At 39.0% G+C, this 27,000-nt stretch overlaps 1 protein-coding gene across 1 annotated transcript; it reads left to right on the forward strand.

Annotated features, from left to right (window-relative positions):
• The first annotated feature begins 1,329 nt into the window (after window positions 1-1,329).
• Window positions 1,330-26,853, forward strand: LOC111581767 (tetraspanin-1). The gene is made up of 8 exons (XM_023290084.3): window positions 1,330-1,540; window positions 1,837-1,899; window positions 8,260-8,466; window positions 9,472-9,546; window positions 19,354-19,452; window positions 23,285-23,428; window positions 24,715-24,798; window positions 26,510-26,853. Exons 2-8 carry the CDS (start codon window positions 1,843-1,845, stop codon window positions 26,567-26,569), a joined length of 726 nt encoding a protein of 241 aa, XP_023145852.1. The 5' UTR covers window positions 1,330-1,540; window positions 1,837-1,842; the 3' UTR covers window positions 26,570-26,853.
• Window positions 26,854-27,000: the final 147 nt, after the last annotated feature.

The following is a 27,000-nucleotide window of genomic DNA, read 5'->3' on the forward strand; positions in this document are numbered from 1 at the left end:
TTAGAATCCCCAAATTACCTCAGCATGTTTCTGAACTGTGGGAGGAAGCCAGAAAACCTGGAAAAAAAAAACCTACGCATGCACAGGGAGGATATACAAAAAGCTTTGCTTTTTGGTTTTCCAGCACATTAACTATCTGGTTCAGCAGCTGTTTCTTACAGTTGTTTGCTTGTTTTCTCATCCAACAAGCTTTAATAGACTCATTGTACACTACTGGCCCAGCACCAAAGAGTAGACAGAAACAATAGCTGGTGAAGATAATAAACACTGCCAGTTACTACTGTCATGAGTTTGTGGAGGCCAGATCATAGCTATAAGTGGAGTGAACATTGAACTTGCGTTCGCCAGTTGGACACAATCACTCCAACCCACTGTTTTCTCCTTACTTGTACCTAAAAAGATTTTTTTTAGTTAGTTTTTATTCCATTTATTGACAAAAGCAAAACAAAAACAACAAAAAAGCAATTCAATACAAGCCATAAACAAAAGTTTCCAAAGTTCTAAATGAAAGGGAACAGAAAGAAGAATACACTTACGTAATCTGCCCCTTTAAAACAATCAGTTTACAATGAAGGTTAAAAACAAACAGATGTACTTAATGGCTTTGTGGCAAAGAACTGAAGGTAAAACTGCATTTCCCATAGACAAAAAGGTGAAGTCTTCCTTGATTCAAGGCTTCATCTGCTCAACATGGAAACTGTTTCTGAACTCATCTGAAACGGGACTTTAAAGTATGAGTAGGCAAACATGACGGCACAACGAATTTGCAATTTTGATCCTGGTCCAATGGGCAACTTACACAAACCTGTTGTGGAAACATGGAAAACTTCAAATGAAAAACACTTGCATATTAATAGATTGTGGGTTTTTTAGTGAGGAAAGAAGGCTAGTCTACATTGCACAAGGTGACAAAATGTGAGTTGGCTTACAAAAGAGTCACCAGTGGTAAGAAGTGACAAACTAAACCTTACGGCCATATCTCATGTAATATTGCACGACATGTTACGTCATCTCTCAGACTTCATTTGACTCCTCCCTCTCAAGTTTTGAGGATTTTTTTTGTCTCTTTCTGTCGGATAGGTCTATTGCAAAGACACAATATCCACCTTTTAAACCTCAAATCCCTGCAGGGCTGATCCTGTGCTGTGAATCTGTGTCACTGTGTACTTGCAGAGTCAGAACTTCCACTTGAGTCACTCCATGCATTTATCTGAACAATATGCACCTGTTGTCACCTGTGTCCTCTGGGGCCACTCCCATTCCTCCCTTCAGTCTGCCAGCTAGCCTAGGAAAAAGCACTCAGCAGATTTCTGATCTACACCACAGGCTTTTTACCTGCATGGATATCATCACTATACAAATATATGTAGACAGACTTGTCTTTGCACGCTGGAGAAGCAGAAAATCTCAGAATACTTTTAATTAAAAGTGTCTTGCTTCTTCTTATTATCTTTAAGTCAATTTTGCTTTCCAAATCCCAGGACAACGACCATTAAACTGGTTTTATCCACTCTACTTAGATACAAAGAAATATTAAAGGGTAAGATCTGTATTTTGGAATATTAATTAATCTGTTGCATGTTAATTTTTCTCTTTCTAATTTTTCTTCTTCTGTAATCTCCCATTACCAGATATCTTTACTGTTTCTTACGGCTATGAGGGTTATTATTAAGGCTTGTTGTCACAAAAGGAATTTCCACACAAATTTTGTAGGGATGTGGGCAAGATGTAATAACAGAGCAAGAATGTAGAATATCTTTCTATGTGTGTGTGTGAATAAGAGATAGAAGGTCTTTGATGCTGACTAACCCTAACCCTCTTCTCCCTTTTTTACAGATTAAAATGGGCTGCTTTACATTTGTCAAATTGATGATGGTTTTGTTCAACTTGCTTACCTTCGTGAGTATGTTTCCACTTTGATTACAGGCTGAATTAAGTTGATGGAAGAGAGGTTAGTGATGTGGTGGTGGAGTTAGGGTTAGGGTTTCATTTAATGAAATCTTTATATGAAAAGTTCTGTGTGATTTTAAATGACAAATCACATCTTTCAACACAATGCAGTAAATAGTAAGTTGAATTTGCGTACCGAGTCTGGCCCGACCACTCTCAAACTGTTACAGATGAAGCTCTCAGCCGCTGGTATGGCATCTCTGGAAGTCGCCGCAGTGCACTGATGTGTTATTCCTATGAAATGCTAGCCAACAAAGCAAAATGTTTTCTCTTTAGTTCATAAAGACAGTGCATTAATTCAATGGCTCAATCACATCAGCCACTGTAGCTGTAATCAAAGTTCAGCGTTGCAGTTTTATCATCTCGTCTTTATCAGAGGACTCGTCTCCAGGGAGCATCTGCCTTTAGAGAATGTTTCCTTTGAAGAAGCAACCCCTGTCTATAGCGGAACTGAGAAAGCTATTTACAAATGAGTCAGTATTTTTTTCATACTGAATCAGAAAAACACATTTCAGCTGCTGTTTCCTGCGCTGTAATAATGTTGTGATTTAAAAGCATTTCAGAAAGACAGTTAATTGTGCTGTACAGTTGCTACCGGTAATGTTGTGGCTGGGAAAAAAATGGTTCCTAATTGATTTGTCCAAACTTCGATATACAAAACAAAATTAATGTGTCTAATGCACTAGTATAGACATTAGCTTCAACAAACCTCTTTTCTTTGCAACACCAACACCTATAGGTTGGGTTATGGAATGTACTTGCCTCTTCATTTTCATCATGTATTAAAGCTACATATCTCATTTATCTATTAACCTGCAAAAATGTTACTGCCCTCCATGACGTGATCAGGCATTTCTCCTTTATGTCAGCCTAAGATAAGATTTTGGAACAAAAAGAATCTACAGGACATTCTCCCTTGGCAATTTTTGCATGCAGTGCCAAAATATTTTGTATAATAATATTTTTATATTATTTTTTTAAAAATATTTTTATTTTTATATTATGTATAGATGCAACCAAGTTGCTAGTTTTTTCCCTTACTTTTTGGAATATTTGTTGAAGCTGAATGATGCTCAAACTATCCTAGGTTCTGATAGGATTCTTTCTGCCTCTGAAACACTGATTTGACCAATAAATAAGATTGCCTTTTAATTAAATTTAAGTAAATATAAGGCAGATGACCTCAGGGCTTAGTCTTGAAAACTCAAAATTTCAAGCACTGATGGCTTTTCTCCTGGAAGACGCAGCTTACAAGGTTTTTTTCCAAGAATAGACTCCACCACACTTCAAGTTGCTATAGCAAGTTAAAACAACTAATGTTAACTCAATGTGTGACTGAAACTCTGAAAAATAAAGCAGAAAAAGGTGTATAGAAATATAGAAGGGCACTGAACCCACAAAAGACAAACAAATAGATATAGGATCTCATAATTGTGACTTACTATCTCATATTTACAAGATAATGTACATTAAACTTATGAGACAAGGATTGGACAACTTCAGAACTTGCCTGAGAATAATTAGGTTAACAGAAATTCATTGAGAGCTGGCAGTTCATCCAATGATACAGAGCAAGATGGATCTGTTAACAGTGACTTCAGCATGTTTGTTTGTTTTTTTAAATACAAACAAATGGAAGCTAAGACCCATCCCTCATGTTGTAGCCCATGGCAACATTAGGCAGTATACACATCTGTGTTTGTGTTAAAAATGTTTGCTGCTCTAAGGAGGCAGCGAGAGCTGAATGAGTCCTCCAAAGAAGGTAGTGAACAGCCGATGATCATCTGAGTGCTGATCTCCTGTCTCCTGTTGAGCAACTGGTGAAAAACACAGTGATATAGTATGCTAACACCCTCTCAACGGGCCAGTGCTAAAAAGAAAGTAGGAGATTGTTTTTCTGTGGATCCTCAGGAAGCGGAGCCTCTGCTGTGGCTTCACACACAGTCCCCAGTGATGGTTAGTGGATCAGTGTCTGCTCAGTTTCTTCAAAAGTTTGATGAGTTCTTTAGTTTTTGTAGAGTTCAGGACCAGAATATTCTCTGAATACCACACTATCGGTCTTTGGACTTCATCACTGTAGGCAGACTCTTCTCTTACTGATATAAGTCTAATCAAAGCTGTGTCATCAGTGAATGCAATCATAGTATTAGAGTTATGGATGGAGCACAGTCATATGTAAACAGTCAGCAGATAATGGGACTCAGGATACACAGTGTGAGGGTGGAGGAGAGGTGGTTACCTTTTCTGATCGTCTGGGTATGATCGGTTAGAAAGTCCTTGATCCAGTGACAGGTGGTCTGTGAAAATCTTAGGTCACTCAGTGTGCTGGCGATGACAATATTAAAGGCAGAACTAAAGTCTATGGAACTCATCCTCACATAGCTCCCCTGGTGTTCAAGGTGGGTCAGTGCAGTGTGAAGAGCAGTGGCGATCCCATATTCTCTGTAGACCTGTTGGCTCTGTAGGCAAACTGGTGTGGGATGAAGGTGAGCGGGAGGCTAGCTTTGATGTGCTGTAGGACCATCCTCTAAAAGCATTTCATAATGACCGTGTGAGACTACCAGACAGTAGTCATTCAGCCTGCTGATGACAGACTTTTTTGGCAGTGGTATAATTGTTGAAGACTTCAGCCAGGGTTGGATGATGGATGTGGACAGGCACAGGTTGAAGATTTTAGTGAAGACCACAGACAGGTGATCTGCACTTTTATTTATTACGCTTCCTGCCACCACCATCAGGACCAGCAGCTTTCCTCAGATTCACTACTCTGAGCACACACCTCACCTCATGCTCCATCACAGTGAGGCTGTGGCTGTCTGAGGCTGAAACTGTGGCATTTGTGTCGACTGTTTTCACCTCAAAGAGGGCAAAGAAGCAGGAGCTTGTGGTCACTGAAGTGTCCTCAATCTTCCTCCTGTAGGCTGCTTTAGCATTCTCGATGCATCTCTTCAGTCTGGCTCTATCAGCACTGTATGGAGCCCTTAAAACAGCCCCATGATTTGAGCTGCCTCTGGATATATGCTCTACTGTGACGTTATGACTGTACAAGTAACCTAGGTCTAAACTTGCACTAGCATCTGGTGGATTGTATACAGTTGTGACTATAACAACAGTAAGCTCTAGTGGAAAGAAAATGGGCCTGTATTTAACTGTCAGAGTTCCAAATTACAAGAACAGTGGCTGTCCATGATTTTGGCAATAGTACTGCAATTGCTGTGGACACATTGTGTTAGCTGTAAGTGGGATTCATAAAACTGAAATTAAAATTTGGCACTACAAGAGTACAGAAAAGCATTAAGCCGCTTTGTCTGTGCAAGCCGCCATCTTGTTTTATTCTCTACATGCTTCTCCTTGTCAGGCCTTTCTAAGTGAGGTAATTTCATTGGTGTGGGTCACTATTTACCTCCTCCTCTCTGCAGGCTATGGTCTCCTATTCCACAGGATGTTATTCACTCACTGTCCTTGAACTGTCATAGACTATATTTTCCATCTCCATACAGATGACACTGCTTTTTTTCTTACCACTATTTCAAAAATCGGATTCATTTTCAGTCGTTTTGCCATGTAGGTGTTCAATGGATAGGCCATTCACCTGCAGATGACACACCATCATAGGGATTAGCAGAATGAAGGAAAGAATCCAAAATTAAATAAGAAGAGCAGGAAAGTGAAAGAAAAGAAGCAGGAGATTACCGTCACATGAGAACTGTCAGTGTCTGACAGTAGGGGTTTAGTGCTGGTTCCTGATGGAGATCAGAGCAGGGCAGGAGTGGGAGGAATGACTGATATCACCTGTCAGGTTCTTATGGAGCCTGACAGGTGATATCAGGTTTCAAACATGGTTTCAGTAGAGGAAGAGGAAAGAAGAAATCACTCAATAGGGCGAGTGCAGACTGAAATACAAATAGGGGATAGAGGAGAATAAAAGGGTGGAAAAGAAGAGAAGGTCAAAGGTGAAGAGATCAGGGAGGAGAGATAGGCAGACAGACAATGACAACGAAATCAAAGGACAATGGCTTGTACTTTGCTACCAAGCCATCCAGTAGTTATTAGAGTATAATTGTTCCCTGTTCTCTGAGATTTTTAATGTGAAAAATCTGCAGGAAAGGTAGAGTAATTGACATTGACTGACTGAATGATGAACAAAGCAGAAGATTTTTTAAATTATGTTACGTTCCTTGGTGTGAGTTTGTGTGTGGGTAAGGTAGGTTGTGTTATTTTCCTCTTTTTGTTCCCCCCTTTTTTCAGGTTACGTCAGAGTGCAGATTGGCCAGGTGCACCTGTGGCTCCTTTACAGTCAGCAGGGATTGTTCAAAGCTGAGCCTCCCTGGTCATCATTGCCAGCAGGCCAGATTAGTTGTTTGTGTGCTGAGTTGGTGTTGTAGTCCTCTGCCTAAAGCCAAGAGTGTGGTGCCTTTGGGTCAGCTTTGTGTTTGAGAAGCTGACTTTGTATTGAATTTTGGTTTTGTTTACTTTTTGGAAATGAATAATTTTTGTTACATGATCACTTTTCCTGCCTTATTACCCAGTTTTTCACTACATTTGTTACTCCCTTCATCCCCTAGTTCTCGGAGACGTAGCAAATTACTTATGCAGTAAAGTAACATCGCACCACTACAGAGCATCACTTGTAATTATATCCAGTGGTTATATCCAGTGGTCCAAATGCAGATACTTTGGGTAAGCAATGCAGCGTGGGATTGAACAAGTAGCTCAACAGCTTCATACTACTCTCAAGTCCACGTTAGTTACGTTTGTTTTTCTCATGAAACCAAAACTGTTGACAAGATTTCTCCCTTTGCAACCTGAGGTATGACTAAAAGCAGGGACACAGCTTTCAACTGATTGCTTGGTTTAAAGTGATTTGGATATCAGAGTTAAAAAGACCCAATCTGTTCTCATCTGGGTCATTTTCCATTAACATTATGGAAGTAAAATCATGCAGCTTGGTGTCCAGTAAAAGTACCTAATAATTTGCTCTCTGATGCCATTACTACCAATTGTATTTTTATGTTTTGCATAAATGACCGTAGTTTTGACTCAAGTCAAAATTTTATTGTTAATGTTAAGTGATTGGCGCAGGGGGTTCTGTGTTGTGATTCAGCCTCAGCACTGTGGTGAATCAGTCAGTGCAGTGGGAGCATGAATTGTATGCTCTGGCTGTGCAGGTACGGTTTGTTGTGTCATACAATATTATAAAAACTGAACAGTTTCCCAGTTTTTCCCAAATGAAGTTATCTGTCCTTCCAGCTTACTGCAGACCTTACTGATTTTATTGACCATTTAACATGGAACTAGGTAGAGACACAGTGAACTAAAAGTTTCATTGCACTTATAATTTGTTTATTGCTGTGTATGGCAAAAAAGCCTGAATCTATTCAGTTTTTTCAATTCAATTCAGTTTTATTTATATAGCGCCAATTACAGTCAAATTGTCTCAAGACGCTTTACCGAACCCATACAGAATCTCTTGATTCCTTAGCATTTTTAGCATTTTCAGAAAGACAGCTTTTCACTAATTTCCATTTCTGATTTCAAGAATTCAATTTTTCTCAGGATTTGCAGGAATGTGATATAATTATACAATAGTTTACTGGTCATCTGGTGTTCACTGTACTTGTAGTTGTTAAATGTGTACATTCCTGTCATGGCATTCGGTGTATGACAGTGGAAACACTGGTCACATATTTGTACAGTCTTTGTTGGGCTGAAAATAGAAAAACCTTAGTGTTGTCCACAAAATTTAAAATTTATCTTCTTTACTCTTTATAGTCCTGTAGCCTACTTCTGCACACACTATGGCTGCTTTTATCAACTAGCACAAGATGATCCCTAAATGAATTTCTGTCCATTGCATCTGTGCAACATTAATGGGGACAAAAAGGCAGCACTGAAAACAGGCAGTCATTATATTCAGATAAGTAAAAAGAGGCCAAGTTGTTGCACAGCCTCAATGCACACTAGGAAGCCTGAGGCCCAACTCTCTCGGCCTCACAACAAATCCTCCTCTCTGAATAGGAGGGAAGACTATTGAGGTGTCATGTTGTCACTAAGAGGTAATAGTAACGGAGGGATAATGACGTAACATGGCCTCTCATATTCCAAACCAATTACCCCCTCAAGAGATGTTGACTTGGCCAGGTATGAATGACTGCTTGGCAGCCAAATGATTGAGATTTTACTCGCTATTGTTAAGTGTGGACGACTAACGGTCATTATCCCACTTTCATAAATTATATAAATTAATTTGCTTCTTGCACACTTATGAACATATATATGTTGATCAATTTTTTCTGCATCCTCCTGCAGCTAGGTGGCCTAACACTGCTGGCCATGGGGACCTGGGTGAGTGTAGATGGGGGTTCCTTCCTCCACCACCTGGGGCCGTTCTCCAGTCAAGGCTTGCAGTTTATCAATGTGGCCTTTTTTTGCATTGCCATTGGTGGTGTGCTGGTGCTGCTGGGACTTCTGGGCTGCTGTGGGGCCCACAAGGAGAGCAAATGTCTGCTGCTCACAGTAAGTGCACTCAAGATTGTGGTAACATTATGACACATTCAAGTGTAAGGTGGTATTCTGGTTGATGATGTTCTGTCTGCTGAGATCTCACTCACCTGTAGCGTGTTATACGCTGGTAAGTGTACACCTCATCAGGACTGTCTGTGTTGTCTTCATGAGTGTCAATAACTGGCTTAAAGTCTTCGTCATCCTTTTCTGACATTTTGCAGGAAGTATTTTCTCTAGGTGCAGTTTATTCACTGGCAGGAATAAGTTCCTATGGACTAAGTCTGCAGTTTACCAGGCCTTCCTCTTTCTGACAGTTTTTTTTTTCTACCAGGTCAGTCAGGTAGTAAGATATTTTAGTCACTTATATTGTGTCCCATTGCCCTTTAAAGAAGACTTTTAAGAGTTCATGGACTGTGTTTATAATGTAAATCACCATAAATGAATATGTATGGGTTGATGGGGTGTGTTTACACTCAGCTGCTCAGTATTCAGTGTCCCACTCATTCTTGCAGTTTTCTGGTTCTTCAGAAGCCCAGCTAACATCCATGTCCACCTCCCCTGCCTTAGCAACACCACTAAACCCTGAACAGCGAAGTGTACATTATTGCACTTATTCATGATGGAGCTAACTGTCTCTTAGTCCACTAAGAGTGCATCAAATGAGGAGCACAGGCATCACATTTCCTTATAGAACATCCCTGTACAAATCTCCCATTGTGTTGAAAGATGATGGTTGTGTTGAAAGATGATGGTGGAGCAGATCCTGTGACAGCTCAGCACCCAGCGCATAACTGGCTCACAGGAGAAACAGCTGTAATGGACTGAAAAAAGACAATGGATGAGCTGATGCAACAGATAATTCAAGCTCTGTGTCTTCCTACTGTCTGTCTCTGTACTCAACTGAGCTTTAATGAGTGGAGTGATTATTATTATTTACCGTACATAGTACTGTTTTGTTTGTTTTTTGTTTATTAATGTAGACTTTTCTATCATCTTCCTTCTCATCTTCCCCCACAGTTTTTCTCCATCATTCTCATCATATTCCTTGCTGAAGTGGCTGCTGGAGTTGTAGTTTTGGCCTACTCTTCATTCGTAAGTTGTCATTTACTGCATACCCATCACATTACCTCCTTCTTCCCACCACTCTTTCTGCTTCTCCACTCGTCCTTTTTATTTCCTTTTCCTTTGTCTCTTAAATGTATTTGTTCCTCTGCTTCTCTCCCTTCCACCCTCTCACCTTCCTGTCCTATTCTCTGGATTTTATCTCCATTTTATCTTCTCTATCATAGCGGCAGACTACCATTAATTACTGACTTCATGTCCGCCTCACTAAATTCGGCTACTTAATGACTCTGTGATGGCCCAAGGCCATGTGCGCTGTCTCTCATTTTGAGCAATTTATCACCCAGTAATACTGAAGCTAAAGCCTTTTATATGCAAAACAGCCTATTTACATATGTCTGCCCCTCTCTTTCACTCACACACACACACACACACACACACACACACACACACACACACACACACGTTTAATAATTACAAGGATTTCAAATGAGCTATGTAAAAGGAGGTTAGTAACGACTGGCATCCTAATAAAGAAAGTGGTGGAGTTTTTTTTATCTAGTCAGAAGACGTATCTGAGACCACGTGAGCAAAGGAGGCAATGTAACATATATCCATCTGCAGGAAAGAGCTGATGGAAAAAGCGAGTAAATTATACAATTCTTGAAGCATTTCATTTGTGTGTGCTTCTGGTACTCAGCTTGCAGCTGCACTCTGCAAAAACATCAGAAACACAGCAGCAGCGTTAGTCCTTTCTTTAAACAGATTTTACCTCAAAGCCATGCAAAGTGACTGCTGTTTCTCAAAAGCAAAAATGTAATGGCCATGATATTTTTCTAGCATCACAAAGCTTCATAATGGCAACACGCACACATTTTGATGCACATTATCACAGATGTAAGCACATCAGCTGATCAGGATATTCTATTGACCTTTTCCCTGACGTTGCTGCCAACCACACAAAAGCAGCAACCATCAAGAATGGAGTACGTTAGCTACTGTGAATCATAATGATTTACAGGCATCAAATGATATAATGATTCCCTTTAAAGAGTCTGGACTTACAAGAAGAGGTCTGAGTGGATGGTTGGAACATGACATTCCATAAACCTCATAAATAATTTTGGTTGCAGATCTTAACTCCATAATAGCTGCAACAATTTAGTGGACATGGAAGTTATATGACTCCTTAAAGTCTTATTTTCTTACAAGGAGAAAAGCTGCCAATCACACTGTCTAAATTTTCAACTATTCATATCATTCTGGGAACATGAAGGTACTATGCAGCACATGGCATGCTGCCAGAGTAGGATTCTTGTATAACATGACCACCTGCCCAATATTGTGCTGGTCTCCTTTGTGCTGCTACAACTCCTCTGACCCAGTGGGTCATGGACACAGGACCTCTGGGGATGTCCTGTGGCAACAGGATGGTGGCTGCGAATTCTGTGGGTCCTGTGGGTTGTAGGACTTACCTAGATCAGGCTTATCCTGGTACATCCCACAGATGCTCAATAGGATTTGGATCTGGGGAGTGTGGAACCCGAGTGAACACCTTAGCTCTGTTGTATTTCCACTCCTGAGCAGACTTTTGCGGTGTGTCGGGGTGCATTGTCCTGCTGAGGGTGGCAATTGGCATCAAGGACTGCTGTTGTCATGAGGGGTGGGGATTAGTGGACACGAATTTGAGGACTCGAGGTTTCCCAGCAGAACATTGTATTTGAACAAGATGATCAATGTTACTCACTTCACCTGTCACTGGTCATAATGTTGTGGCTGATTGGTGTGTATATATTAGTGATGGGATGCAATTTAAAAAAGTAATCAAATTAATTAGAGGTTTTGTAATTAATTAATCACAATTATACCATTACTGCAGGGCTTTCCTTCCTGCTGGAATCAGACTTTATAATCAGCTCCCAACAGACTGTTAGCAAACTTCATGTGCAATAAACTAAAGTGCAATTCATTTGTGTGTATATGTATAATAATGAAGCTAACTAACTAGCTAGCAAATTGTAGGCCATGTGCTTGCTTCAATAATAATGAAGCTAACTAGTTACTAGTGACCTAGTTATAATGAAGCTAACTAGTTAGTAGCTAGCTAGTTATAATGTAGCTAACTATTTACTAGCTAGCTATTAATTATCTAACCTTAAAAACATTTTTCTATTCAATGAGAAAGTCATACGAACCTCAAAGTGTTAACCTATCACCTTTGACCTTCAACAGCTGCTACAGCTGTTACAGCCCCTGGTGCATCTAGGCATATGCTACTCCTGACCAGTTGAAATCTCATGCTACTTTGGACAAATGTAATGTACAGAAGTAGCTGCACTGCTTAAATACAAAACTTTTTGAAGGAAAAAAGTAATAAGCATGTTCAGGCATATGGGTTCTGTAAAGCGTCTTGAGACAATTTGACCTGTAATTGGTGCTATATAAATAAAATTGAATTGAACTGAATTGAAAAAATAAAGTAATTTTGATGACACAATTTTTTATGTGAAATGTGCATATTTACCCCCAGTTGTCATGGTAAGGTGAAAGCTGTTGGTATTTTAAACTTGAAACCTATTTTATTGGATTCCTTGACCCCAAAAATGTACACTTTGACACCAAATGTGTCATTATACCTATAACAGTAGCAAAGATATGGGCTCTAGAATATTTTCGGCGCATTAGTGGCCATTTTTGAAAAAATGTTTATTTCCAATACAAAATGTGAACTCACTTGTGTCTTAGGATAAGTTTATTAGTATGACCCTAAGGTACTTCCATACCAAAGAGGACCTTTGCATCATGACTTGAAGTCAAAGGCCTATTTTTTGGTCTTAACCTCCCTACTATTCATCGCATTTTTGTCAAATAGCGATATTTTTAAGATAAAGATAAAGATAAGATAAAGTTCTTTATTTCTCCCCACTCCAGGGGAAATTTACATTGTTACATTGTTACATTTGACTAAATAAGCAAAGTTTTTCAATTCAAATACATTTTGGTTGATGACTGAATTGATGAATAGACATAAATGGGAACTTTAACCTTATATTACCATTTGTATCATGTTTGATACATTATATTGCCAAAAGTATTCGCTCACCTGCCTTGACTCGCATATGAACGTAAGTGACATCCCATTCCTAATCCATAGGGTTCAATATGACGTCGGTCCACCCTTTGCAGCTATAACAGCTTCAACTCTTCTGGAAAGGCTGTCCACAAGGTTTAGGAGTGTGTTTATGGGAATTTTTGACCATTCTTCCAGAAGCACATTAGTGAGGTCACACACTGATGTTGGACCAGAAGGCCTGGCTCTCAGTCTCCACTCTAATTCATCCCAAAGGTGTTCTATGGGGTTGAGGTCAGGACTCTGTGCAGGCCAGTCAAGTTCATCCACACCAGACTCTGTCATCCATGTCTTTATGGACCTTGCTTTGTGCACTGGTGCACAGTCATGTTGGAAGAGGAAGGGGTCAGCTCCAAACTGTTCCCACAAAGTTGGAAGCATGGAATTGTCCAAAATGTCTTGGTATGCTGAAGCATTCAGAGTTCCTTTCACTGGAACTAAGGGGCCAAGCCCAGCTCCTGAAAAACAACCCCACACCATAATCCCCCCTCCACCAAACTTTACACTTGGCACAATGCAGTCCGACAAGTATGGTTCTCCTGGCAACCACCAAACCCAGACTCGTCCATCAGATTGTCAGATGGAGAAGCGTGATTGGTCACTCCAGAGAAGGCGTCTCCACTGCTCTAGAGTCCAGTGGCGTCATATTTTACACCACTGTATCTGACACTTTGCATTGCACTTGGTGATGTATCGCTTGGATGCAGCTGCTCGGCCATGGAAACCCATTCCATGAAGCTCTCTGCTGAAGCACTGTTCTTGAGCTAATCTGAAGGCCACATGAAGTTTGAAGGTCTGTAGCGATTGACTGCAGAAAGTTGGTGACCTCTTGGCACTATGCTCCTCAGCATCTGCTGACCCCACTCCATCAGTTTACATGGCCTACCACTTCATGGCTGAGTTGCTGTCGTTCCCACACACTTCCACTTTCTTATAATACAGCTGACAGTTGACTGTGGAATATTTAGGAGCGAGGAAATGTCACGACTGGATTTGTTGCACAGGTGGCATCCTATCACAGTTCCACGCTGGAATTCACTGAGCTCCTGAGAGCGACCCATTCTTTCACAAATGTTTGTAAAAGCAGTCTGCATGTCTAGGTGCTTGATTTTATACACCTGTGGACATGGAAGTGATTGGAACACCTGATTCTGATTATTTGGATGGGTGAGCGAATACTTTTGGCAATATAGTGTACATGAGTTTCTGAGACTACTATCTCATCAACATGGTAAATATTTAAATAAGACAAAACTAGTTTCTGTTCCTAAAATCAACTTTGCTGTGAGCAAAAAATTGTCAAAACTGCCCAATGTATCAAACGTGATTTTTTAAAAAATCATTAAAAAATTATATGGCAAATTATTTATTTGTATTTTTTGTGGATTTTGTTGAAGAGGTTGTTAAATATCTCAGTTTCAAAAAAGTAGAATTTTCTGGCAATTTTTGATAGGTCATGCTTTACAGGGTGAAACAACAAAAATGTCTGTTTCATTTATATTTATCTGCATTTTTCATCTTCTACTACATTAACAGATTACAGCAAAAAAAAAAGTCCAATTATAGTGATTACATTAAACATTTTAAGAATTTTTGTAAACTCAAGCACATTCACTGTCTTGAAAAGTGGTCCAGAACTGTTGTAGCTTACGTTACCTCTGGTGCTAACAGCAACATGTTTTGCATTGAGGTGATGCCGTTGACTTGAAGTGCTGCAATGATAAGAAAAATCTTTGTAGCACAATTTGCACACAACCACGCTTTTATCCGAGCTGGCATCATGAAGTTTTTAAAAAAAGAAATTTTAGACCAACAAGCTCAATACAGTCTTGTCTTCCTTCACTGTTCACCAAACTTTCTTGTGCACTGATGTCACTCCCATGCATCTTCTTCATGGTTGGCAAACACACTTTACCACCACCTACTGAGCTGGAGTGTGTATCAGTGTTACCGGCAAAGACAGTCTATGGTTACCAGTGTGCCAGAAATTAAGGAACTGCGAAAGGTGTGATTAAATGCGCTATTTTTTTAACGCATTATTTTTTTCTGTCATTAATTAGTAATTAATCAAAATTAACAAATTAAAGTCCAAACCCTATTTTTATATCTTAGATTCTTCAAAATAGCCACCATGTGTTTTGATTACTGCATTCTCTCAATCGGTATCATGAGGTCGTCACCTGAAATGGTTTTCACTTCATGCGCGTGCCTTGTCAAGGTTAATTTGAGGAATTCCTTACCTTCTTAATGGTGTTGCAAGCTAGTATGTTTGGTGGGATCGTTGCTGAGTGCAGACTTCCCAGTCAGCTAAGCAGCAGGTGAGGACGCTTTCGTCTGGCAGTGTCCGCATCTCTGAAACAGTCAACTGTTGCAGCTGTATTTCCCAATGCTTGCGTATTTCTCATAGATCTAACACATTTGGTGGGACCCTTACTGAATGAAGACCTTCCAGTCTGCTAATGGTGGATGTCAGAACATTACTCCAGCTGAGCCACCATCACTCTGACAACACCTGAATGTCCCTTGAGCATGATGATTATGGACATGGTCCTTCATCCCAAGCTGATGTTCCTGCCTATAACTTCATCTGAATTTAACCTGTCTCAGTTGGTTGAGCTGTGGTTACTTTTATCTTCCAGGGAAGATCAAGAGGATGAACACCAGCCTTGTCTGGGCTTATCGGAGCACATTTAGTGCAGACAGGCTGTCACGAGGACTGACCAACTCTTCATCTAACTCCAGTAATTTGGACAGGCACTTGTTGGGCTGACCTGCTGGATTGTCGACACCATTCAGCAGATGTGTGTTTCCCAGGTGTGCCAGTCACATCCTGGGTCTGAGTAAACTCACCTTGTGGTGTGACTACCCCATGGGCCCCGTAATGTTGAGCGTCTCTAGCTGCCATATGTGCAGCAGCCACATGGTCATCTCAGTCCACTTTTATCTCAAATCCATTACCTGAATATAGCAGCCAGTCCCTCCTTTGGGGTGGGCACTGGGCATGACTCCTTAGTGGATGGCTAGGCCAAGCCTCTGTTCACCTTCAATGTCTCCCTTGGTCTGCTTTACAGCTTGTTAGTTGATCTGAGTTCATTTTGACCTTTACCAGTGTTCCTGAGGTCATTCTTGCATCTTGTGGACTGGCCTACACAATCCATCTGTCTCTTGGGCCTGGTCTTTGCATTGTCCATTGCGTGCATTGTATTGTGGTTGATATGTAAATAAGTGTATATTTGCAAATAGTTCATTTGTCATATACATGTGGTTTAGTCTGCAAAGTCTCCTCACGGGGTGTCTTACAGAGTTACTCTGAGCACATAAAATATGTAAGTGGATAAAGAGATAGTCTTGAGATGACAGAGAATGTATAGTTAGTTTCTCTGAGTGAAGAGACTACCTCTCCATCGCTTCTGGGTGCTCAGAGACATGTTTTGATCAAAACTATCCATGAATTCACATGAAGGAGATTTTTATCATGTGTGTAAAATGTGTTTACCCAACCGTATGCTGATAGATGTGTTATCACCTCTTACTTCACTCCTGGCTTTGTCCTGCCTATCCATTCTGTGTGTGTGTGTGTGTGTGTGTGTGTGTGTGTGTGTGTGTGTGTGTGTGTGTGTGTGTGTGTGTGTGTGTGTGTGTGCGTGTGCGTGTGTGTGTAGGTTTGGTGAGGCTCTTATCAGTGCGTATGTATGGTGTGTGCTTAATGGGATGCAGCGAGGCCCAGGGAGTGACAGTGATGAATTAGCTGCCTGGTAATAACCCTCTCTGATCTCAACCACTCTCTCAGCTTCTTGAGGGGCATTTTTAATTGTGCCATTTATGCCTGCATTCCCTTGGGCACCACTGCCTCATTCATTACACACATGCTCACACACATCTACCACCACACACATGTTAAAATGAGTGCATGCATATACAGTAAACCACACAGTCTCGGTCCTCATGAAATGGGTCTTTGTGTGACTGTATGTAAGGGGATTATTAATCAAAAGTGTGTGTGTGTGTGTGTGTGTGTGTGTGTGTGTGTGTGTGTGTGTGTGTGTGCATGCTGGGGGTGGAGGCGAGGGGTGGAATCCTTCACAGCGAAAGAATTTCCCCAGCCTGAAACCTAACCTTCTTCTTTTGCATTTTCGAGGCAAAATGTTTTCTCACCAAAGCCATCAGGGGCATCAATATATATGTAAATGTAGCACCTTTTGTGACCAAAAAAGGAGAAGAGAACTGGAGAATACTGGCTTGGCCATCTTTTGATTTATTTTCTTTCTTCCAGGTGCCAGGCTAAGGTTGTTTATTTCCCAGGTAGCTTGTGTGAGAGAAGATTCTTTTAATTTCTGATGAATAGATGACTCCCAGTGAATTACCTTCCCTGCCCATGAAATCAGCTGCAGTGTTTTACTTTCAAGAGGTTTCAAAGTATGAATGTATCTGTACCTATGAATGCATAATTGTGTGAGACTTTGACAGTAAAAGCTCTGCTGTGCAATGATGAGTTTTCATACCAGTCCACAGGAAGACATTAACATATAAAAGCCCCTTGTTTACACAATGACCCCTATAAAAAAAGACAGTATGAATTTCTGATGCTGTTGAAAAATGTTTTTGATTTGATTTAAACCTTCAAATGGTAAGTACCTTTAAAAAGATGGATATTTTGAAAAAATGAAAATTACTGGAAAGTAGGGATGTTTTTGTATAACTATTTTTGACAATGATAAGTGGGGATGTGTACAGTGAAGACATTTTTGTGAAACGGAAACATTTTTAAAGCTACAAGAGTGGGAAAATTTTTAATACTTTGGAATTTGAGCACATGTTAGAGATCATGAATAATTTTTGAAAATTGGGAATTTTCTTTGGACAAACGGGACATTTTCCCTGCAGCAGTTTTCAAAAAGGGGACAGTTTTGTACAACAGAGAAGTTGGAACATTTTTTGAGAGTGAAGACATCAGTACAAGCAGAGGACATTTGTACTAAATAAACAAAATTTTGGAAAGTGTGGACATTTTTGAAAGAAGAGGACAGCTTTGCAGAGTGGAGAAAGCTTTGAAAATTGACTATATTTTTGAATAGAAAATTTTAGAGGGCAAGGACAGTTTAGGAACACATATGTTTTTGGACGACTAGGACATTTCAGTAATAGTTTCAGAATGTAACGGCTGTTCAGAAAAATTGTGACCTTTTAGCAGAGGTGGGTAGTAACAAGTTATATTTACTCCATTACATTTACTTGAGTAACTTTTTGAAAAAAATGTACTCTGAGAGTAGTTTTACTCTGCCATACTTTTTTATTTTTCTTCAGTAAATTTGTGAAGAAGAAACGCTACTCTTACTCCGTTACACTGGGCTACACTCGACTCGTTATTTTCTTATTTACCACATTAGATCTGCTTTATTTTGCCAGAGAGATGCCCGCAATGGATCTACCATATGACTGTGTTTCACCAATCAGATGAAGCAACAATAATCACGTGACTGTGTTTCACCTGCAGTCACATGACCTCATACGAACTGTGGCAGCATAGCGGCACAAATTCTACACACGTAGCAGAAATGGAATGAAAAAAATGCATTTTCGAGAAATTTGATCTTGCTTCGGAGTCTGAGAACATTAGCATAGCATTAGCATTGATGTCTTCAGCTTTCGTCTTCTGTTTACTAACACAGGTGAAGTGAACGGTGACATCAGGCTTGATAGGTCCACGTGATACAGCGAGGACGGGGGGTTTACAGCATACAGTATATCTTGTCACTGGAAATAGTTTGCACTGTTCAAACATAAAAATGTTGCCATACTACAGGTATTTGTTTCAAAAGCTTTGTGGTGAAAAACTGAGATTTGTGTTTCTTGTGCCTTAACTTGATATTTTGTAAAGATGTTATTTATTTTTGCAATTTTTTTTATTTTATTATTTGGAAATACCAGAGTTTGCACATTATTTTACATTTTTGTCTGTCTGATCACATCATTTCTTAAAAAATAAATCAGACATTGCAATCAAACAGTTACTCAGGACTTGAGTAGTCTTTTCACCAAATACTTTTTTACTCTTACTTGAGTAATTTTTTGGATGACTACTTTTTACTTCTACTTGAGTGAAATTATTTTGAATTAACATTACTCTTAATTGAGTACAATTTCTTTGGCTAATCTACCTACCTCTGCCTTTTAGACAATGAAAAAATTTTAGAAAGTGAGGATATTTTAGAGAAATACAGAAAGACTGTTTAGGAAAATAGGATATGTAAAATAGAGAGGCCATTTTAGAATGTAAGGATATACCAGAATACAAGGAGAACATTTTATCAATATTTGAACATTTCGGCAAATGAAGACGTTGAAAAATGTGGATAATTTTGAAGGTGAGGACATCAATCACACTATTTAATTCAAAAGTAAACAGATGACACCAGACAATTGAATTTCCCTTTGGGGATTAATAAAGTCATTGTATTGTATTGTATTGTATTGTATTGTATTGTATTGTATTGTATTGTATTGTATTGCTAGCCACCTAAGGTGGAGAACCTCCGTGATTAACTGGAAAATCTGGAGAACCCCAATAGGCGCAATAATCTACGTTCATGGGTGTCCCAGAAAGCAAAGAGAGCAAAGTTTGAGCCAGGTGTGTGTCAAGGTTAGGGAATGTAATCTAAGTAGGCTACTCACAGGTGTGTATTCGTGCATGCATGTGTTTTCCACAGGCTGAGGGGATCCTCAGAGTGTGGGCAATTCCTGCTTTACAAAGAGACTATGGCAGTGATCCTGTGGTCACCAAGATCTGGAACACCACCATGATAGAGGTATAATATGTACAGCCTTGAACAAAGTTTACATACCCTTGTAAAGACCATGTAAATCATGGCAGTCTTGAATTTCCAACGACTCCTATAACTCTAAATATTTGATGATGGAATCATTGAAACTTCAGTGAAAACAATGTGTCCTTTTCACAAAACATGAAAATATAAAACAATCATGCATTTTGGCTCTTTCATAGGTTTATTACAGGTCTTCTAGAATTATGACAACATTTGCTGTTTCAAAAATATACAAACAACAACTTGAACGATTAGTTTTGGTGACGCAGAAAACTGCGGTCATCAAATTTTCTTAGTGGCATGGCCTCTTAACTTCTTCTGAATCATTAAAATAGAGTACAGCTGCTGACTCAGGTCCAACAGGGTCCATTTGATACACTTGTTAGACTCAGCCACAAACACAATGGGGTCATTTTACATCAATTCATGAAAGTTTTGAAAAACTGGTCTCACCTATCATATTTGCTCAATGATTGTTCAAATATTGACCATAAATGCAATAAACTGAATTTCAATATGTTTTTTCTCGTAAAGTATGCCTCTGACTGGCCCTATATTTTACATTTTTAAAGCTTCTATTGGTCCCAATCACAAGGGGAAAAAACAAGGCCTCTTGGGGTGACAAATAAAGGTTTTATGGTTGGTGAAATATCAGAGTAGACAGAAATGTTGGCATTTTTTGACCAAGTTTGCACCATCATATAATTGGTTTGTATTGTTCTATCAAAGGGTTGTACCACTGAAGATCATATATGTTCATACACTCCTCTCCAAAAATATTGGAACAGTGAGGTCAAATCCTTTATTTTCGCTGTAGACTGAAAACATTTGGGTTTGACATCAACAGATGAATGTGAGGCAACAGATCAACATTTTAGCTTTTTTTCCCAGGTATTTGCATCCCAAATCCCAAACCCAAATGTTCTCAGTATACAGCAGAAATAAAGAAATTGGCCTCCCTGTTCCAATTCTTTTGGAGGGGAGTGTATCAATGACCCTGTAAAATTCTACTGTAGCTACATTGTTTCTCAGGTTATGGCACTTCAAACATAGTTTCACAGATTGGTGCAAAGAAAACGACACAAAAATCAATACGATTCAATCTTCTTTAAGAATTTTTAACTCGAAAACTAATGTTACTTATGGTGCCAGATTTTACACATGGTCAACTCAGTCAATATTAAACACTTCACATGTGACACAAAATCATCTGTGCAAACAGTTGTTTGCAAGTATAAAGTGCATGGTACAGTTGTGTCACAGTCAGGAAGAAAACACAAACTATCACCTGCTGCTAAGGGACAATTGGTTAGGATGGTCAAGCGTCAACCACGAATCACTAAAAGGCAGGTCTGCATTGAATTACAAGCTGGTGAAACACAGCTGTCAGTATCCACAGTCAAATGAAAATATGTTCTGAAGCTGTTTTGCTGCCAATGGCACTGGTGCTTTACACAAAGTAAATGGAATAATGAAGGACTACTACCTCTACAGTCTTCAGGAAAACCATTCTCCAAAAGGTTGGGTCTTGGATGCAGTTGGTTGTTCTAACACGATAATGGCATCAAGTGAAGAAAGTGGTGGTTAAGTCCTGACTTAAACCTCACTGAGACACTGTGGACTGTGCTGAGAAAACAATTCTGTGTCAGAAAGCTAACAAGGTTTCTTTAACTTTACCAATTGTGTCAGGAGAAGTTGTAAAAGATATTGTCAGAAGCTTGCCAGAGACCTTTGAAAATACCCAAAGGACATTTGACCATATATTAGCATTGCTGTCCATATGTTTCTGACCCAGCAGATTTTGTCGCATTTCCAGAAGAGTGATAATAATCTATGAAAGAATCCAAGTGCACAATTATTTTACTGAGAAAGATGCATGGATTTTTGATGATTCCATCATGGGAAATTTTGAGTTACAGAGATCATTGGACATTCAAGACTGTCGTGATATACATGGTCTTTACAAGTGTATGAAATCTTTTGTTCATACCTGTAGCAAGTATCCAAAGAGCTGCAGAGGTGAAATAACCTCAACTGGTGGAGCCACTCTTCTGATCTAAATCTTTTTAAGCTGAAGGCCAGATTAAATACAGAGAGATTCCACAACAAAAAAAGAACTGACAGTAACTGCAGTGATAAATGCTGAATTTTGAAGGCTGTAGTCATTGATTGTAAAGGATATTACACTATTAGGGGTGATCATTTTGTATCTGACAAGCCTACTAAACTCCTCAATGTTGGCCACTGTTTATTAGACGTAAAGTAAAAATATCTCCCACACATTTCTTCCTATATTTCTGTAAACTTATTTGGTTTGAAGATAGGTTTAATGCAGCATCCATTATTTATTATAGGTTTTAAAGAACAAAGGATGTGTACCTGTTCGAATCTTTACAGTCTGACTTTATTTCACAAACAGTAAATGTAGCTTTTGTAACAGTGTCACACCGTATCCTTCTCTGAGTTGCACTCATAACAAAGCCTAAACAAACTGTATTGGGATAAACTGCAAAGCTAATATTTTGTAACCCTGCATTGTTAATAAAATTTGTCAGCTTCATGTCATCTATCCTGCTGACAATAGCTTCAGCTTAGGTAACTCAGTTAGCATCCATCTTTTATCTCTCCTGACTCACTGCTAAAGAGACTTCAATCACTAATAGTGTGACAGGTTAACAGATGTTACATTTACATTAGCAATGTATAAAAAAGTGAATAATGTTAGAGCTTGTTTTGTATTTGAGGAAAAACAAACTTGTATTGCATCAAGCAAAGCAAATCATTTTTGTTGTGTATTCTACGGTGGCCGAGAGGTGCAAACCAAATTTACATAATGCAAAACACTTTTACAACCTCCAAGACAAATTTACAAGCGACAAAACACTTTTACAAGTCCAAAAACACTTTTACAAATCCAAATTCCAAATTTACATAGTGCAAAACACTTTTACAACCTCCAAGACAAATTTACAAGAGACAAAACACTTTTACAAATCCAAATGTAACCGGAAAGGGAATGTCCCAACTCCGAGATTGAACCGGAAGTGACAACGAGGAGCGGCTAATGCAACGGACAGCGAGCGGGTGATGTTTTGCCCGTTTTGTGGGGAACATACGGTTTTGTTTTTCATGTGGTCGGTCTTTAGAGTGTTTAAATGGCGCAGATCAGACCGACAGAGTGCATTAGCCGCTCCTCGTCGTCACTTCCGGTTCAATCCCGGAGTTGGGACAGTACCTTTCCGGTTACATTTGGATTTGTAAAAGTGTTTTCGGACTTGTAAAAGTGTTTTCAGACTTGTAAAAGTGTTTTCGGACTTGTAAAAGTGTTTTTGGACTTGTAAAAGTGTTTTGTCGCTTGTAAATTTGTCTTGGAGGTTGTAAAAGTGTTTTGCATTATGTAAATTTGGTTTGCACCTCGCGGCCACCGTAGTATTCTGTTTTAGGTGAATCGAATTTATAGTGCTCAAAGCTTCCAAAAGTTTTATTTGTAAAACTCTAAGCAATGTGATGCTGCCCACAGAATGTAATCATTACTTAAAATAATAGATTTCACTAATGGTTATCAGGGGTTTAATAATTTTTGAGACCAAAGCCTGTAAATACAAAACAGTCAGCATTGATTTTTTTCTGAAAATAAATGCACAACACATAGCAACATCTGAGGTGACAACATGAAATTTACTGATTGTTTCAGTGAATAGTTTACTGACAGAAAAGCAGAGTAAAATGTCTAATTTTTGTAAATTAAAACCATTATTAACTGCATAAAACTGTCTACTCAAGTGTTAACTGTGCATTTTCATCCCCCTCTCAGCTACAGTGTTGTGGTTTCTCCAACTACTCTGATTTTGTGGGCTCTCAGTTTGAAAAGGAGAATGGAAGCAGCCTGCCACCCAGCTGCTGCTGGACCAACAGCCTCCCCTGCAGTCTAGCAGAAGCAGAGCGCAGCACTGTGCAGGTGAAATGAAAAACTCTTGAGTGTACGTTCATTAACATAAAAGCGGGAGGCCAAAATATTAGGCATGCCTCTCAGTATAGTCCAATACAATTTAAACGTAGCACATTCTATAGTATCTACAGTAATTAAACTGAATGTAAAACGGCTTCAGTAAAAACATTCTAACATTAATTCATAAATATAGGATATACTGCACACTTGTATTTTAAGACTGCATTCGTTTTACCCTGTTGTCTCTAATGAACTAGTGACTGAATATGGATTAATCTTTTTAAGTCTACAGCCATATAGCTCTGAGAAACTGCAATAAGACAAAGTGGTTCTTTGAGCTAAATGCAAAGATCATCAAAATCATTTTACTATGCAAACAACAATTTTAACATGCCGATGTTTAGCAGGTATATTGTTTCCAATCTTCACTGACTTAGTTTAGCATGCTACCATTTGCTAACTGGCACTAACTACAACATACAGCTGAAGCTGGTGAATAATATTAGTTTTATGGTATTTGGTCAGGGCTGCACAGTGGCGTAGTGGTTAGCACTTTCGCCTTGCAGCAAGAAGGTCCCTGGTTCGCATCCCGGCTTTCCCGGGATCTTTCTGCATGGAGTTTGCATGTTCTCCCTGTGCATGCGTGGGTTCTCTCCGGGTACTCCGGCTTCCTCCCACAGTCCAAAAATATGCTGAGGTTAATTGATTATTCTAAATTGCCCGTAGGTGTGAATGTGAGAGTGATTGTTTGTCTATATATGTAGCCCTGCGACAGACTGGCGACCTGTCCAGGGTGTCCCCTGCCTTCGCCCGAGTCAGCTGGGATAGGCTCCAGCCCCCCCCGCGACCCTAGTGAGGATTAAGCGGTGTATAGATAATGGATGGATGGATGGTATTTGGTCATAAGTCAAAGTATTAATTGTGTTGCTAGAAGGAAGGTCACGCAATCCGTAAGGAGATTACAATTCTTCCTGACAGGTCCATGAATGCCTGTACCAAATTTCACTGCAATGCATGAATTAGCAGATCTTTCATTATTTTAATATTAAATATGACCAAATGGTTGACTAAATTGACTGAGTGGAAAAATCATTTAATAGATTCACTGATAGATATGTTTTGCTATATAGACAATACTAGTTGCAGCCAACCCTAATTTACTTAGGGTAGGAACGTGTAATACACTGAAACATAGCAAAAGCTTAAGATTTGCTCCACTGGCACCTGCCAAGATTGTCTAATGTGTGTATTGTGTAGAAATGACATTTTTATTGGACAAATACTTTCCTCCTCAGGGCTGTTTTGAACAAATCCTGGAGCTCCTCAAAGAGCATGCCAACACTGTGGGAGGAATCGCAACAGGAACTGGAGTGTTAGAGGTAAAACAAATGAAAGGGAAAAGCTAAATTCTCATGAAAATGTCAGTGTGATCACTTTGGCCGATAGTGCTTAACTCTCATGCACCCATGTGGACGTTTTTGTTATTTTCATTTTTGATTTGTCTATTACTACGTCTATTGCTACATAAGCTGCTGTAACAATGTGAATTTCCCCTGGCGTGGGGAGAAATAAAGGACTTATCTTATCTTATCTTAGATATTGTTGGCTATTTTTCTACTTTTGGCATACAATTTGGTAAAGGTGTGTATTTTAGGGGAATTTTGAAATTTTAACCTCAGCCCCTATGATGCATTAAGGTCCCAAGTGTAACAATTTTGTATACACAGTGTATTATTAAGGACAAAATTTCCTCATTGAAACCCATTATAGCTGCTATCTTTGATTCCCTGGCCATTACACATTCTGGAGCTTTGGCTTCGAAATTGTCATTTTAATGTTTTTTCATATTTGGCCCATGGAGCAAATACAGGCTCCCTGCTATATTATGGAGCGCTGACGCCAAGTGAAAAAGGTTTACAACTAAAATGGTTTGGGGATGCTGGTAGGGATATCACAGTGTGTGGTGTGTGTGTGTGTGTGTGTGTGTGTGTGTGTGTGTGTGTGTGTGTGTGTGTGTGTGTGTGTGTGTGTGTGTGTGTGTGTGTGTGTGTGTGTGTGTGTGTGTTCGGGGGGTGGGGGGGGTGAATATATGATGGAGATGTGTGCATTTTTGTAGCTGGATACTCTTGTACCAACAAGCCTGTAATAATCCAAAACTGAATTGTCCCTTTACCACTTATGTTATAGACAATAATTCATTTTAATTCATTCCGTAAAAAAACAGCAGCATGCAAACAAGCTGCCATTGAAAAGGTTAAAAACCTGAAAATGAATAAATATTTGGTAATAATGATCAGGACTGATATAGATCAAAAGAGATAAGTCATTGGAAGTGAAAATGATATTAATATGTAATGTTTTTTTGGTATTGTTTTCGATGTGGAGATTTTTGTCTTTGAGGACCTTCGTTTAACTTTTTAAAATCAGTGCTTAAGGGTTAAAATTGTATCAAAGAACCTAAAAATCCCAGATGAAAGACCTCCATCTGTGGGGTTATTGTGTTGTAGAGAGCAAAATCTCAACCCCGTGTTGAACTATTTGCCAAACAGTGTAACCTAATTAGGGAAACATTATACACCTATATGAGCTGGATAGTTCTATGCAGTTATGAGAATGTCAAAGAAAAATGACGGCCCTCAATCAGACAGTAGCTACTCAAGACATATAGAAAATACATTTATGCTATGAGAAGCAGCAGGAGAAGCTGAATATGAGAAATTTAAGAAAACAATATAAGAAATATAAGAAATATTCAGCATTCAATATGAATGGCAGTAAAAGAGAGTGACCTTTAAACCAAGTGCAAGACCTTCAAGTATGTCACTTCTGTGGGTTAGTTTTTATTTTTAGAATAAAATTATTGAAATTATTATTATTAACCTTTACCCTATAATATTTTTAGGATATAGGTTTTGGTGGAAACAAGTGGGTCTAAGAGGACTTGTCAAGTTTTTTTTGACTATTCTTGAGAAACTTTTGTGTCATCTGAGATAACCAAAACAGCATTTATCAACTACACAATCAGTATGGTTTAAATAAATATTTTAATTTTCCAAACCTTTGGATTTACAAGTTGTTGTGTTTTTCCAGATTGCTGCCATGATTGTGTCCATGTACTTGTACTGTCACCTGGACAACAGAGTCAGCTGAGGCTCCTTCACAGAAAACACAATGGGTATAACAATGATAGATCATGTGGTTGACTATTTAAATCATTATTTAGGGTGGTCTTGTTGTTCTGCCACTCACATTCTCTTTTTTGACTGTTTGTTTTCAGTCATGTTTAGGGTATTTTCCTAAAAATGTTCTTTTACATATAGTAAAAAGTTACAAGAGTAGCTACAAAGAGTAAAAATATCTAATTTGGCAATAAAATGTTTCAAACATTCATTACATGCATTATTGTGTGATCGTTCTCTGAATTTCTTTTCTGGATCCTGAGATTATTCAGCACATTCTGTCTTTTCCTTTGCTTTTTGGTAACTTTTAACTCATAGTTTTGATTAAAAGAATCTAATTTGGATTTAATTTTTGTGTTCCCTCTATAACATGAAGTACATGTTTTAAATTGGCTCTCATCA

The sequence above is a fragment of the Amphiprion ocellaris genome, chromosome 2 (assembly GCF_022539595.1).
Source record: "Amphiprion ocellaris isolate individual 3 ecotype Okinawa chromosome 2, ASM2253959v1, whole genome shotgun sequence".
NCBI classification, from domain to species: domain Eukaryota; kingdom Metazoa; phylum Chordata; class Actinopteri; family Pomacentridae; genus Amphiprion; species Amphiprion ocellaris.